The following is a 17,106-nucleotide window of genomic DNA, read 5'->3' as shown; positions in this document are numbered from 1 at the left end:
AACTGCTTATGAATGTTAATCCTCTTCAAAAAATAAAAAAGAAATTACCTGGCATAAATTGGGGGAGTGTCACTGAAAATCTTTAGTTTAATTATTTATATTCCTTCTCATTAATTCCAAAAATGTCTGAATCCAGCTTGGTATTCGTATTGTCAAATTCTAATGTTGCTTATTTTGAATACTACAGTAATTATTCAACTAATCATTGTCATATTATTGTCATAGTTGTTTGGTCTGGAGGGATGATTTTGGGACTGAGGGGAGAAGCTAGAAGTTAAGAATTGGCATAAAGTTTTATCTTTGATTATTTTCTTTGATATTTTAAAAATAAATTTTCTACATGAGTATGAGAGACCAATTTTAAAGAGAATTTAGCGTTCTCCCAATTGGACACATTTTGACCAAACCACCAAAGTAGATGATTGGTACCCAAACCATAGTTTTTTTTCTGATCTACTTGGAGTAAGCATTGACAATTATATTGTGGATCTTGAAGTGGGAAATGTGATATGCAACTTCCTAAACTTATTTGAATTTAGGAGGAAAGGAAAGGACAGCAGAAGACAAGGAATATATTGAAGGCCTCAGTTTTCCCCAAAATTATCTTAAAATAAAATCTTACAAAATTAAGTTCATATGGTTCTGTTCTTACATTAATGGAAGTTTAAATTTTAAGGGAATGGAGAAGTCGTCATCAGACAGACTGTCTCTTTTTAGGTATGAGAAACTGAGGCTTGTGCTTATTGAGATGTCACTCCAGTAAAGGTCAGGCTTCCCCCAGGTCTTCTTACTGCCAGGTGCTATACTGTGCAGCCTCAACCTCAGGCTTACTGCATGCACATAGGTCTGGAAAGATCCACCACTTTCCATTAGGATGTTGAGAAAAAAGCTAATCTTTCTGCTGTCTATACCTTTCTATTTCTTGACAACAAAAAAAGCACAAACCACTTTTATAATATAATAAAAAATATCATATGGAAAAATGTAATAAAAATGGATTTTAATATCCTGCATGAGTACCATACAGAATAAGCAACAGTAAGCAACACCAAAAAGTTCCCTACAACATGAATATGGTTGATTAAGGTGTATTTCTCAGAATGGACTGCAATTCACCAGTGTATGTATTAAATCCCTCTCTTTGGCATGTTGGTGAAGTGGCTGCTTGGTTGTTGCTCAGTCATGATTTAAATGCTTAGTTATTATACATTGCCCAAGAGTTCAAACAGCTCTATCCCTATATAAGGAAGCCACTCATATTTTATATCTGTCTTTCAGCTGGACCCTGTAATGTACTTCTTCATGGTCATACTCAAGTGTACTATTTTTCAGATCTGTCTGAATTCAATTCATCAACTTTTCTTTTCATTAATATTTTTGAATACCTTTCTGGTTCACTTAAGTAAGATAAAAAGTAACATATTTTTTAAGTATCATCAGATATTTGTAAATCAGGTTTACTTATACTTTCATTCATGCTTTCTGCTAGTTTTTTGGCCATTTTTAAAGTGGTCTGAAACTTGATCAAGCAGGAAGAGGAGAAGAGAGATGGTTGCTGTGCCACCAACTGTAAAACTGTGGCTGGGAATAATGTCTAATGGCTGAAAGTGCAAGCTTTGTTGCATCTTATCTTCCCTAACTTTGGCTAGAGAGTTATATCTGTACTGGCATATTTATTATCTTGCATACTTTTTATTTACAGATCAGAGTGCCTATTCAATTTACTTTTCAACGTCACTATTTTTACAGCTTCCGCCACCTTTGAAGACTTTCAGATTCGTCCCCACGCCCTCTTTGTTCATTCATACAGAGCTCCAGCTTTCTGTGATCACTGTGGAGAAATGCTGTGGGGGCTGGTGCGTCAAGGTCTTAAATGTGAGGGTAAGTTATTTTCTTCCCATGCAAGTTAAATGTGTGCTGTTCTCCTATGTTTATCGCAGCAGAATTCACAATTGCAAAGACATGTAAAAGCTAAGTGCCCATCAACCAATGAGTGGATAAAGAAAATGTGGTACATATATACATATATATACGCACATATATATGTGCATATATATACATTTATTTTCATCTACTCGGTTGAGAAAATATGGTTTTTTTGTGTGTGTGCATACATAGATCTATCTATATATACACCTATATATATAAGTCTATGTATATATACACCTATTTACATAGATCTATGTATATATACACATATACATACACACACATATATACAAACATGTATATACATTGGTATGTGTGCGTGTATGCACTCCACATTCTCTGTATCCACTCATTGGTTGATGGGCACTTAGGTTGATTACATACCTTTGCAATTGTGAATACAGTTCACAATATGCATTTTATATATATATATATACACACACACACACACACACACACCATGAAGTACTACTCAGCCATGAAAAAGAACAAAATAATGTCTTTTGCAGCAACTTGGATAGAACTGGAGGCCATTATCCTAACTGAAGTAACTCGGGAACAAAAAACCAATTTCTGTGTGTTCTCATTTTTAAGTGGAAGCTAAGCTGTGGGTACACAGGGGCATAGAGTGTGGTGTAATAGACATTGGAGAATCAGAAGCAGGAGGTTCAGAGGTGGCTGAGGGATGAAAAACTGCCTATTGTGTGCAATGAACATACACTATTTGGGTGACATCTACACTAAAAGCCCAGACTTTACCACTATATAATTCATTCATGTACTGAAAACCACTTGTACACCTAAAGCTAATAAAATAGTAAAAAATAAAAAATAACGCGTGCTGGAGCTATCTGCTTATGTTGTGCACTCTACAGTAATGTAGCAGTATCTCCCTCGGAAGTATCTTCCAGGCATTTAGGGGTACATGGATTGTCTTCTGTTCATTTCTTTAAGTTTCCTGTCTTGAACAAAGTTGGTCTGACCTGGGAGCCCTTATTCTCACATCTTTTCTCCTTTATCATGTGGACATGTTTCACCCCTATATGGTGCTCGATATTTTATCAGCCAACTAAAAATAAAATTTGCCTAGTAAGTAAGTCAGAAATTGGAATAGTAGACATTGAATACACATTTGTTGAAATGAGCAGAGATTTGGGAAATTAAACCATCTAAGTTCACTCAGCTGTTGAGTCGCGAACTAGAACATGTACCTGCATTTCTGCACCAACAACATGGTTTTATTATAATGTGGAAAGAACATTTTGAGCGCACAATTCAAGGTACTAGGACACCATGATATAATCTTTAAAACTTGTGCAAATGTACTCTATTCTCTTTGGATTGGGAGGGCAGGGATAGAGCTCTTTGAACTTTGACAAATATAACTGAGCATTTATTATACAACCTACAAATAAGCTATCTGCAATTTTTGAACTTCTCTCTGTGAGGAGGGAAGCTAGGAGACAATGAACTGGAAGAAACTCTGCCTAAAATGTAGTTTTATGAAAATTTGTCTGTCCGGACTGCTGTGTTCTAAGTAATGGCCTCCAGCTACATGGGGAATATGAATAGTAAAAATATTGAAAGGACACTGACACTTGCCTAGGTGGGAAATCTGTTTCCAATTATCGATCACCTACCATGTGGAAACCAGCATGTGAGGTACTTTATATATCTTCTTAGTAATTCTACAAGGTTTTAGAATTACCTCCATTTTAGAGATGAGAAAACTGAGGTGAAAACTTTGTTCAAGGCCATGTAGACAAGCAAGTTATGAGACCCAGATTCAAATTAGTGTTGTCTAAAACTTGTGATGTGCTGTGATTAATATTCCTTTATGTGTCCACTCACATTTGAACTTGTGGCAGCTAAAAGTGGCTCAGATAATCTAATTTGAGTTAATTTCTATATCCCTTAAAGCCTAACTCTGTTATATCACAGAACATTTTTTTAAAATGATAACTAGTATAGTTCCTGAACTTGTGCAATAAGATCAGAATTCAAAACCCATTAACAAATGGGAAAAAAAATCAGAGAATATTCAAAAGAAAATTTGAATTTACAGATACCCTCAAGAAAAACGGAAGCTGTACTATTTTTTTGAAATTCTACTTTACACTAATATTGGAATCACTTTTTAATTTATGGCTCAACAAAAATAATTTTTATTTTCCCTTTCCAGGATGTGGTCTGAATTACCATAAAAGATGTGCATTTAAAATACCCAACAATTGCAGTGGTGTGAGGCGGAGAAGACTCTCGAATGTTTCCCTCACTGGGCTCAGCACCATCCGCACATCATCTGCTGAACTCTCTACCAGTGCCCCTGATGAGCCCCTTCTGGTAAGGCCTCCTGTTTACCCATTTCCCCATTTACATGAGAAATCTGTGGGATGATGTGATAGCAATGTCAATCCAAGACAGGGCCCTAGGAGGGAGAATGCAGCCAGGGTGTTAATGACAGTGTTTCTTCGGGGCTTGTGCTGTAGACTGGTCAGTGCCTCATCAAATATCCAACAGTTTTGAGTTTGCTTTTATCTCTGAGCTTAGGGAAATTGTAAAATATGTGAGGTTTTATCGTGGTCACAGGGCCAGAGCAGCACGAACTAATGTGTTAATGTTGCAAAACATCGCTTGTCAAAATTTGGAAACCAGAGAGATACAAAATGTTCTCTGAAGATTATTAGAGGAATCTGTGGCATGGCTGAATATTTATTTTGAGAGGAAACTTGAAATTTGCTCTTGTGAAACCATGAAAGTCTTTATGTCTTTATTGCTTGGCATACTGGCATACACGCAGGCTTATTGTCAAAAACTGATTGATATGTCCTGTGAGAAAATTAGGACTTAACACTTTAAATATTTCCATTAGCTTTAGACTGTGTGTGTGGATGTATATATATACACCCGCCCCCCACATGCACACACATCTTATGGATATGGTTAATATTCTTTAAGAAAGTTAAATTTGGATTTTCCAAACATTCAAAACAAAATAAAAATTGTGGTAATTATGTGAATTATTTAAAATAAAAACACATTCTGAAATAGGCTAATAGTTTGAGGATTTAAATTTCCCATATTTACCCCTTCTATCTCCCAGTGGATATTACAATGATGCTTCATAATCCTGTTATTGTAAAAATCAATTGGAAAAAAATTTTGAAAATACTAAAATATTTAGGTTGAATAGATCCCTCTTGGAGTGGAGAGTGGTAATAAATTCTGAAGACATCTATAAAAAGTATAAGAAGTTATATAAATTACCTGTTTGGAAAAAAATTTTTGCGATCGTGATCTTTATATCACCAAATTTTTTTTACAGCGTAAGCCAGGAGTATAAGTCAAATGAATTATATTAATAATTAGGAAAATCCTATACTCTTTTATAGGGCTCTCTTTTAGGAGTTTTTTGTGTTTTCAGTACATCATTAAGTGAACCTAGTTGGAGAAGGCAGGTACTAAATTTCACCAATAACTAGAAGAACATATTATAACTTCGTACCTATTCAGAATGTGTATGCGTGACCATATGTTATTCCATAAAGTTCTATTAATTGAAATTATGATAATCTTACTGAAAGGTGCTTAAGTCAAAGTCTGTGTTTTAAAATAATCCTGTGTCATCTTCTCAGCTCAGAAGTTCTTTGAGTTTGAATTTTCGCAATTAGTGATTTTACAAGTTACAGCAGTTACTCTTGCTTTTAAGTATAGCTGCTGTGAGTCATGATGTTTATAAGATAGACGTTTAAAAATAAGTTTAAGAAACAAAATTGTAAATTATGCATATATGTATATAAATGTATGGTTTCTATATAAATCTAATTTAGCTTATGTAAGTATAATTTAACACAGATTTTTGTGTTTTTAAACCAACTTATTTTATTGCTTTATGTAACCAAATTAAATAACTACTAAATTATCTGAATTACTTGGTACATTACATAAAATGTTGAAATTAAATGGTGAATTAAAATTTTTTGGTAAAATACTTAAAATCTATTTTATAAATACATATTTTTAAAATTAGACTTTAACTGTGTCTGTCAAGAATGCTTGTAAAATTATGATCAAATCAGATGTTTACTAAGTGAGAAAATATTGGAGCCACAAGGCACTTTTTAAAGCTACTGGGATGGGAGTCATAAGCTTTCATAACCTTGTATAAAATGCCTTCAGGTAAACTTTAAATGAGAAATGCCTTTGGAAGTAATGTTTGTGACACTATTTGACACACTGGTTCTCAGAATCATGTTTTAAACACAGCAAAGCCCTTTGTGTCCTTATGGGGTGCCTGGTTGTCTCTGTTTTTATCCAATCCCAGAGAAAGTAGGAAACATTGGCCCACCTTGAGGAGGACACATATTTACATGTTGCCTTTGTTCCCTTTCATGTCTTCACTCCACATGGGAACAAAAGCACCCTGTTCGACCAAGGCACACTGGGAGTATCATGCCTATGTCCCTTTTCAACCCAATAACACCAATAACTATAGTTTAAAAGTTATAGTGGGTGCCTAATAAGAAGTGATATTATGGCAATAATAGTAAAACCTTTGGGTTCTATATACACTAAAGAATAATTTCCATTTCCAAAAAGAATGATGGCCTGACCCTTGTGAAGACGGCATTGCTCATTAATGCCACTAGACCATCCATTTTGCAAATCTGCCATAGTAAGTATATTTTCTCTCATATATAAGAAAGTTATATTTTCCACAAATGATCACCTATTTTGACTATAAAATTCCTTTTTCAGATACAGATTACAACATTGGTAATTCTGTTTGTTTATCCATTTGGGCACAGAAATTCAATCTCAGATTTCTCTAACGTTAAGACAGAAAAAATATTATAACAGCATAGATCACATGACAAACTTCAACTGTCATCAACTTTGGCAGTAAACTATCCATTTTGCCATCCATAAAGCAGTCCATCTTTTAAAAAATCCAAACTATGGTCAATTTATAACAGTTCTGTGGGCATGGATTTTTTTTTTTTTTGTAAACTATCATCAGTATTAGAAGGAAACAAGAAACACTCAGCGGATCCTTAAGTGGAACACATTAATACACTGTATCATTATTTGTAAGTTTATTTATCAAATTATATCAATTTTATGGACTTTTGGGCAATTGTAGAGGAAGTTAGTATTAGATGATTCTATTATTTCTATATGTTTTACTCATCTTTTTATTTTATTTACATGTGTTCTTGTGGTATTTGGGAAAAGTCAAAGCCAATTGAACCCACACCAGGCAAGAGTTAGTCTTAGGTAAAAAGTTATTACAATATAATAATCTGTTCTAGAAGGTCTATTCCTAGGTATAAAGGAAAACTTTAATCAGATAAACTGTCCCATGAGGGACAATGATAAAAGCCGAATAAAATACGACATAAAAGAACAAAACACTATTTGAAGGCGCCCAAGAGAACCAAGGATATTGGATTTGAGTGATCACTTACAGAGAGGTCAATACACAGGGCAGCCTCCCACAATGAAGAAGTATCCAGCCCAAAAATGTCAATAGTACTGAGGTTGAGCACCCCTGATGTAGAACAAACCAGAGAATTGCCAAACATATTATAGAGGTGCAGTAAAGACAAGGTAGCATTACATAAAGTTAAGTATAAAGTATTAAGGCAATGTGCTGTTACACAAAGACAGAAAAATTAACCGATGAAATAGAGTCCAGAAAGTATGTGCATACACAGACCAACTGATTTATGACAAGGGAAAAACTGCTGTGAGAAACGAATGGTCTTTTCAACAAACATTTCTGTGACCAATTGGATATCTACATGGCAAAGAAGAATCTTGACCCTATCTTATACCATACACGAAATCAGTTGTAGGTAGATAGGAAGCTTCTAGGAGGTAACACAGAAAGTATATCTATAAGAACTTCGAGTAGGAAAACCTTTTTTAAACAGGATTTAAATCACTGATGACAATGGAAAAAGATTGATAAATTGGGTATCATTAAAACTAAGAAATCATTTTAATCAAAATGTCATTAAGAGAATAGAAAAGTGAGTGGGAGAAGACATTTTCAATACAATATATCATATAAAAACTCATATACAGAGCACATAAAGAACATTTACAAAAAGGTTAGAAGACAGACAACATTATTTAAAATATAGCAATATACTTAACCAGCACATTACAAGGTAGACAATTAAACATGAAAATGTGCTTAACATCATTAGTTATCAAGGACTGTAAAGTTAAGTCTGTAATGACCTATGTCTGCATCAGAATGTCTGACATTGAAAGAGCACCTGTTAATAACAAGTACTGGGGAAGATACTGAGCAACTAAATGTACATACACTACTACTGGGATTGTATATTGGCCCAAACAACTTTGGAAAACTTGTTGGCAGTTATCTTGTAAAGCTGAACACATGCATATGGCGTGACTCACCAGTTCTACTTCCAGGTATATATCCAAGAGAAATATAGAGAGTTCTTGACAGAAGGATATGTTATAAGATGTTTTTGACATCTTTATGCATAATAGCTAAAAATTAGAAACCAATAGTGATGTAGTCATACGATGGATTGTATGAATGATACAACCATGGAATTAATGAACTGTTGATTCACTCTACAACATTGTTGAATCCCACAAAATGATATTTAAAGAAAGAAGTCAGACAAAGGGTACATAGTTATGAATCCAGTATATGAAGTTCAAATCAAGCAAAACCAATTTATGGCAAGGTACTTCAAAATAAAACTAAGGTAGGATGTCAACTGGGAAGGAGCAGAAGGGAGCTTTCTAGGATGCTGGCAGTATTATATATCTTGGTCTGGGCAGAGGTTACATGGGTTTATGCACATGCAAAACTTCATGAAGCTATACACCTAGAATGTTGTATACTTTATTCCATATGAATTGTACCTCAGTAAAAATGTTTTAAAATGATAATAACAATAGATCTCCAAATAGCAAGTTATAAAGTCATTGAGATTCTTCAACACAGGTCATGTGAGAAAAGAATGAAATGTTATATCATAATAATTAATACATTATGTTATAAGATTCCCATCAGTCAATTAAAAGAAAATGGAGCTATAAAATTTACATTATTCAATAATTGGAAATAAATTCTTTGGGTGCTAAATTAAAAGTAATATGCCACATCATCCTGGGATACATTCTAGTATTCATTTGCATAATAAACATTGTCACCTACAGTAGTTTCATCACAGATACAAAACTGTAATTATATGACCTTCGTTTAAGGGAATCACCAAACAAAAACAAAACTGTGGTATAATTTACAACAAATTAGGAATGAAACAGGTTGCTCTCTTTTCTTTGGTGATTTATAGACATTTCTGGTGATTCTAACTTGATAACAAGATGAAAAGATAGAGCTGTCTCTGTGTTTCTCAAAGTTTTTCTTAAAAATAATGGCCCCATAAAATATTCTGAAAAAAATATTGGTCAAATAAGATTAGGAAATGCTTCTTGGTCCATCTAAATATTGGGCATCCTAGGAATTATTATGCATAATTAAGGGTCTAAGAAGTCTGACAGTGCTGAAATTAGTGTTCTTAAATCCACTCCAGCATGGAACCCTTTTCTCATAAAACCCATTAATATTGTGTGGGAAACGCATGCACTCTGGGAAACAATAACTTAGAAGGATGAGTACATGAATGCATGTTACATAGACCATCTTCAAATATGAGCTTCAAAAATGAAGCTGAATTGTGATGACAGCCCAGAAAAAAGATATTCAGGGCTGCTAACTGGGGAAAATACATACACTTTGGATATCAGATATGTAGATGGCAAGGATAATATCTTACTTTGGAAATGAAGAAATTGATTTCCTCTCCCAAAGAGCCAACTTTGCCATTTCTGCATGTGAATGTGCCCTAAGAATAGCTGCAAACAAGGTTATAATTTTTCCCTGAAACTCGTGTTTGGTTATTTTCAAATGAGTGGTTGTTGCCCTTGAGCTCTGCACATGCTTCATGTCAATCCAGAAATGTGGCAGGTATTTTTTTTTGTATTTTTTTTCGAGACAGAGTCTCGCTCTGTGACCCAGGCTGGAGTGCAGTGGCACAATCTTGGCTCACTGCAAGCTCCACCTGCTGGGTTCACTCCATTCTCTTGCCTCAGCCTTCTGAGTAGCTGGGACTACAGGCGCCCGCCACCACGCCAGGCTAATTTTTTGTATTTTTAAATAGAGGTGGGGTTTCACCATGTTAGCCAGGATGATCTTGACCTCCTGACCTCGTGATCCCCCTGCCTTGGCCTCCCAAAGTGCCGGGATTACAGGCGTCAGCCACCGCACCCAGCCTGTAGCAGGTAATACTGGATAACCAATCAGTCTTGGTAGAACTTCAGTCTAAATGCTCATGACTTTCCAAAGTTTCTGATAAAATGGGTTAGCTGCAGATTTCAAATGAGGACTGAGGATTCAAAAAAAAAAAAAAAAAAAACAGATACTAGGATTTTTCTCAATGTGGGGTCTTTTATTCAACACTGCAAAAAATCACATTTCAAAGCTCAGTCATGCATTTTTGTTAAGAAAAAGAGTGAACTATATTGAAGTTTTGATTTGGTTTCTAGTTATCAGATAGAGCTGCCCCAAAAAAGCTTGAGAGAACAGAGATGAAAAACAACATATACAATTTAAATTACCAGTTAAGTGTTACCTACTTAATTAAGCTCTGTCATATTTTTCATTGATATTACCTCTTGTCTTTTAAAAAATCATTCAGAGTAACCTTACTGCTTTTGAATTATATTTCAACCTTGAATGGAATCAGATAGAAAATAATTATATGCAACAAAGATTGTAAAATGAACAAAGAATACACCATAGACATACTTTTCTCCTTAAAACTCTAACCCGCTATTGGACTTTCTAGGTTTGGAAACCACTGACTGCTACTTATTATTCATCAGCTTATTCTTGCTTGCAAGCATCTAACAACTTTGTATCATTTGATTACTTTGATGACCTTTTTCTTTCTTTTCCCATTGAGAATATGAATTATTGTGAAGAAAATCTAATCTTTCACTTAAAGGTCAAAAATGCTTCATTTTGACTGTAATTTATTTTCAATAAGGTGAAAGAACCATCGTTCATCACTGAGACCATGACAAGTAGAGTTGTTTTTTTTTTTTTAACATCTACCAACTCACAACTGTAAACTATTTTTGCAATTTTTACTTAGTGTCTATAGTTCCATTTAAATATTAAATGTAGTTTCCAACTCAGATTCTCTGTAGTTATAAAGACTGATTAGTATAACATTTTGCTTTTCTTTTAAAACATGCCTATATGAAACATTATTGAATAATGTGCTTTACTTTCATCCAATAACGTTTTCCTGTCTTTTTCTCCTTTGATTCTGCACCTTTGCCTGCTTTTTGCTCTTACAACTTCATGTTTCAGTCTCCTGTGAGTCCTGGCTTTGAGGTAGGTACTACCTGGCACTAGAAATTTGCTTCACTATCTTTTTCAAACCAGCATATTAGGCTGACATCAGACAATTGTCTGTGTTGACTTTATGAGAATAATCAGGTCAAAGTTTAGCTCAAAATTCAACACATTGACCCACAGAAAGCCCTCAGGTTTTCCTTGCTTTTGTGGTTATGTTTAACTTTTCACAGTCCCAATAAGCTGAAGGCCAATGAAGTCATTAGAGTAATAGAATTAGGTTTGTCAGGTCAAATTTTGCCCTGTGACTGCTTGATTTCATAACATTGGTGTTTTTTTAATGAAACTGAACAGACACGTTGAGAATAAAGAAGACTACATCAGCCCTCACTTATACGACGTTATGTTAAATGAATCTCATGCACATCGGAACTATGTCCTAATCCCAGGTACCACAGAGGCCTCCAAAGTGAGGACGCCATCCCAGTATATTGCCTAAAGATGGCTGTAACTGCTTATTTACAGTTCTTGAACTTACCTTTTCAATAAAGCATCTTTCCATCCTTTTGTGTTATCACAATCTATTAATTGTTTTTTAAAAATGGTATACAAATGGAAATGTCAGTCTCTCAATCGAGACAGAAATTATATATGGAAAAGACACAAATTTCCTTCAAAAAAGGTTTTAGTTAAGCCCCCCTCCAAAATTGGCCTTTTTTCTATCTTAAGCAATGAATTATATGAACATAGAGGAGAAGTATTTAGGTCAAGTATTAGAGCATACAACAGTGCTCTTCTTGTGATGGTTTGTTTTGGTCAGTTGACTTGTGAATGTTTAGTGTCTTTTATTTCTGTATCTTGGTCAATTGAGAGTTGACATACTGTTATTTTCCCTCGTGGGACTATAAATTTTAAATATTATTATTAGTATGCATTCTAAGATGGATTTGTTAAGGTAACTCTAACAAAGGAAGCTAATGAAAACACAACTAGAACATGTTCTGGGTTAATTAAGATTGATGAGTCAGGATTTCTGATTCATAAGCTACAGGATGAAGACATCTGCTTCAATAATAGTAAATTTCTATTTTTGGAAAATCATTCTTATTCAAAAAGTGTCCTACTTAGAATAAGTCCAGTGTGAAAGCTAGGTGAGTGTAATTTTTATAGTCTTGTAAATTTGGTTTGTAATTTAAAATGCCTTCTAGACATAATTTTAAATGTGAATTAGTATCTTTCCCTTCAGATAATCCTTTGGGCATAAAGCCAAAGAAGGACGGGAAACATTTTTCACTTCTTTCTCCCACATTGCAGTTGGGAACAGATTGCATAAAGGAGGACTGAAGACTAGTCTGATTTTCTGTGCAAGTCGTACAAATTAAAAGCAACCAGGCCTTCACAGGCTAGCTCCTGATGGAAATAAGATGTGTTTTCGGCATGAGCTATTTTTCTTGAACTTTGTTTACGTCTAGTTTGTCAAAAAGATAACAGACTTTTCTCTTTATAAATGTCTTGGAAGAAACTGATGCATAAAATTCGACCAAAATTTCTTCAGAGAAATGTCTTAGTGACAGTTGTGCAAGTAGCAGAATGGTTATAGAAACCTGACCATTGCTCCATGTTCAGCATGTCCTGGTCAGTTTACACTTTTATGTCTGTAACCCTGAGGTGCACAAGTATGCAAAAATAGATAAATTATCTGCCTTCATGGAGCTTGCATAGGTAAACCATAAACCAACAAGTAAATACAGTATATGTCTTTGTATAAGCTTCCTGGTATTATATTACAATGAAATATATTGATTTATGTAACCAATCTCTCCTCCTGTTTCCATTTTAAATTTGAAAATAATGCAAAAAATAAGCATCTCTACGTATTTTTTGCATATTTGTAAAAGCATTAGTTAATTCTGAGTAAATATTTATTTGGCCAAGCACAGTGGCTCACACCTGTAATCCTAGCACTTTAGGAGGCCGAGGCAGGCAGATAACTTGAGGCTAGGAGTTCAAGACCAGCGTGGTCAACATGGTGAAACCCCGCCTCTCCTAAAAACATACAAAAATTAGCCATGCAGGTGTCACACACCTGTAATCCTGGCTACTCAGGAAGCTGAGGCATGAGAATTGCTTGAACCCGGGGGGCAGAGGTTGCATTGAGCCGAGATTATGCCACTGCACTCCAGCCTGGGTGATAGAGTGAGACTGTCTCAAAAAAATAATAAAATAAAAATAAAAATTATTTACTGAATGAGTCAGTAGATAATATTATTATAATCCAAATAGGTTATACTGCTTTTATTTTTTTAAAAAAATAGTTATTCAAAAGTGTAAAAGTTTACATTTTTAACTCTACTAAAAATGGTATATGAGAGTTTCCATTTCCTTAGATGCTTCCCAACAACAGGTGTTGTCAATATTTTAAAAGGCTTTTCCTCGCTGCTAATTTGAAATATATATAATCTGTGCCTAACTATATATATCTTTATTGGAGAGAATAAAGGCTTTTCATACATTAATTGACCATTTGTGTTTCAGCTGTGGTGAATTGCCTTTCCCTTTTTCCATTGAATTGCTTGTTGGTTTATAGTCTTTATGTATGGTGACTGTTATCCTCCATCAATCTATGATCTGTATGTTTTTTATGTCTTTTCCCATATTGATTTTTTAACATGGAGAAGACATATTTTCATTCATTTGCTTACCATATAGAGACTTAACCATATGGAGACATGTTGAAAATAAATCAACACGGCCAGATTAAATATAATATTTTTGTCAAGCGATTGACGAGAATGATCTTTTCTTGAGGTAAAAGAGCTGAAGTCAAAGTAGAAAATGAAGCAGAATTTAAGATATTGGATGACTTTTGTGACCATAGGATATAATTGACGACACAGCATTTTTTACATGACGGACTTAAAAAAAAAAATTAAATAGCTTTACTAAAGTTATCTTAAATGTTTTTCAGTGACTTTAAGGTGTTATCTACTAATTTAGCTTTGAAGTTAGGAGTCTCTACAGAGAACTTCTTTTTCTTGGGATTAAATGCTTCTAGCCTAATCTTTTTGGTTATTCTTAACATTCAGGCCACCTTACAGAAATTATTAGGAAATAAATCACTCATTCTAAAAGGTTTCTCTGTGTTTGACCATTTTATATCCTTTAATTTTATGAAATTTGGACAATATTCAGTTTAACATTTTATGTGAGGTTGCATATTTTCTAAATAACAATTTGCCATAAACTGCTATTATTTTCATACAGGTTTACTGACTCACATGTAATTAAGACACGGATTGTACTAAAATGAGTGCTAGGCTGCATACGTTCATAGAAAATCTCCCCTCAAAAATGATTCATTTAGTTACTGTTTTCATTTATTTAAAAAATGAAAACAAGAGAATACAGCATTGCATTTTCTATCTATAATTAGATATGATCCTGATACATTTTATAATAGTCAAAGTAGTTTCTTTTCAAATATGCAAATAATGGACAAAAAGCTATTTCTTAACTATGATGATATTTACTGCCCAGGTGAACATTTTCCAGGATATTTTTCAATGTAGTGAAAGTCTATTTAGAGGTAGAGACTTACCTCTCGTGTTCTGGAATTCCAGGAATCCTGGTGATTTCTCTGAATTAAAAAGTCATTTTTCCATTTAAATATGCACCATGACACCCATGTAGTACATTTGCCAGATATTACAAATTTTCCTTTGATGATTGTATAAACTAGTTTTTCAAATTCAAACCTGGGCAATATGTACTTTCAGTGAGGAAAGATGTCCAAAAATTTTTTAACCAGAACTTCCCTGCTTCCTGAGACTGTGCAGTAGTGAGTTTCTGGGGAAAGTGTCCTTTAGTAAAATGAAGAAGATTGTGAGGCCTGCTTTGAGTTACTGTTACGTGATTTCATTCCACAAGCCTGGCTTATCATATATGTCCATTCTTAAGTTTGTTCATGCTCTGAACAAAACCTTGCAGATGTGTGATTGTAAATGTGAATACTACTAGAGAGTTCTTCATGAACCCTGCTGGGAGGGGCTGGCATCATATACCAATTGCCCCACACTTACTAATATGTAGGTCTTAAAAGCTATCAGATTTTTAGTAACAACTCTGAAGGTCCTGTGCAACTCTCAGGCAAGGTACCATGACCTCCATAGCACCCCTGACAAGACACAAAACAGAGCCTTCCACTGTTACGAAGCACAGGCATTTACTTAGTGGGCATCTGCATCCATCTAATGTTCTAGGCTGGGACAGATTTAAGTCTCTTCTCCCTTAATTCCTGACTGCTCATAACTTCTGAACTGCTACCTGAGTAATATGAAAAAAAGGGCCAGGCACGGTGGTTCACGCCTGTAATCCCAACACTTTGGGAGGCCAAGGCAGGTGACTCACCTGAGGTTGGGAGTTCGAGACCAGCCTGGTCAACATGGTGAAACCCCATCTCTACTAAAAACACAAAAAATTAGCTGGGCATGGTGGTATATGCCTGTAATCCCAGCTAGTCGGAAGGCTGAGGCAGGAGAATCACTTGAACCTGGGAGGTGAAGGTTGCAGTGAGCAGATATCACAGCCATTGCACTCCAGCCTGGGCAACAAGAGCAAAACTCTGTCTCAAAAATAAATATATAAATAAAATAATAAATAAAAATATGAAAAAAGGTTACTTATGTTCACTTCCAGAGTTTATATGTCCTCATGAATGTGCCTACCCAGGAAAAAAAAAGAAAGATTTGTATAGAAGAAATAATAATGAGAAGGAGAGAGGAGAGTGGAAGATTGGAATTGGTGCTATAAATTAGACTTCTAGAAACTAGGGAAAATTCAGCCTTTAAAATATTTGTGTCTTTTCACAAATATTTAGATACATTATTTTACTCAACCCCTTAGACATAGTATTCTGATACTTGATTTAATCTAATCAGATGAATTCCTTCTTGCCTTCTCAAAAAGAGTGACGATGTTGCCATTTTGATAATAAATATAGTGAAATGTGAGATGAGACAATGTCTGGGAATTATGAACAAATATGCCTCTTTCTCTAAATAGCCAAGTGTTTAGTGGTATCTATTTTTGTGTAGTCATGCACTGAAAATATCACTTGAGTGATATAATTTCATTGAGTGAGTGCTTTTCTATATTTTTAAAACCCAAAGCTTTTTGGGGGGTGTGGGATAGATAGAGGAAAAAAGTCTCTTATCTTTTGTCTCTTTCTCTTTTGTAATTAAGTTGCATTAAAATATAGTCTTTGGTCTTACCATGTTGTTTCAGAAGCACATGAGCACAGACACACACAGCACTACCTGTTTGACATTGAGTGTTATGGGCTAGGATTCTATAATGTACTATTGAAGTAGAAAAATTAAAGAATTGATTGTCCTTGTGAAATAGAAAAAATAATAAAAAGTTTAGCTGTAATAGGCATTGGTGAACCCCTTGAAGTAAAAGTTAGAAAAGAATATTAACTGCCTTTCTGTAGAAAGTGTAAGACACCTTATCTCTTTCCCACATATATTGTAAGGTCTGTAAGTTTCTCTTTTCCTTCTTGCTGTGCAGCTGCAAGGTCACAAAATAGATACGCATAAGTTACAAGATGTGTAAGCTGAATCTCAAGAATGTTACCTAATGATTAACTGCTTTTGTTCTTGCTTCTGTAAGCCTGATTCCTGCATCACATAATTCCTGCCAAAAACTGCTTAAAAGGCAACTGCTTTCTTTGTTTAGTGCTCAGTCTTTCAGGACGCATGTCC

At 34.6% G+C, this 17,106-nt stretch overlaps 1 protein-coding gene across 6 annotated transcripts in view; it reads left to right on the top strand.

The window, feature by feature from the left end:
• Window positions 1-17,106, top strand: part of PRKD1 (protein kinase D1) — a 366,404-nt gene that overhangs the window by 275,915 nt on the left and 73,383 nt on the right. For 3 of the 6 annotated variants that reach the window (XM_065548683.1, XM_005561008.4, XM_065548684.1), the window contains 3 exons: window positions 1,750-1,881; window positions 4,112-4,272; window positions 11,360-11,383. In XM_065548683.1, the coding sequence (XP_065404755.1) occupies window positions 1,750-1,881; window positions 4,112-4,272; window positions 11,360-11,383 (317 nt within the window). Of the gene's footprint in view, window positions 1-1,749; window positions 1,882-4,111; window positions 4,273-6,528; window positions 6,605-11,359; window positions 11,384-17,106 lie in introns of those variants that run through there. The other 3 variants (XM_005561009.4, XM_073998502.1, XM_073998503.1) reach the window with 2 other exon arrangements.

This window comes from Macaca fascicularis, chromosome 7 (assembly GCF_037993035.2).
Source record: "Macaca fascicularis isolate 582-1 chromosome 7, T2T-MFA8v1.1".
In the NCBI taxonomy this organism is placed as follows: domain Eukaryota; kingdom Metazoa; phylum Chordata; class Mammalia; order Primates; family Cercopithecidae; genus Macaca; species Macaca fascicularis.
This window is presented reverse-complemented; position numbering and strand designations above follow the sequence as displayed.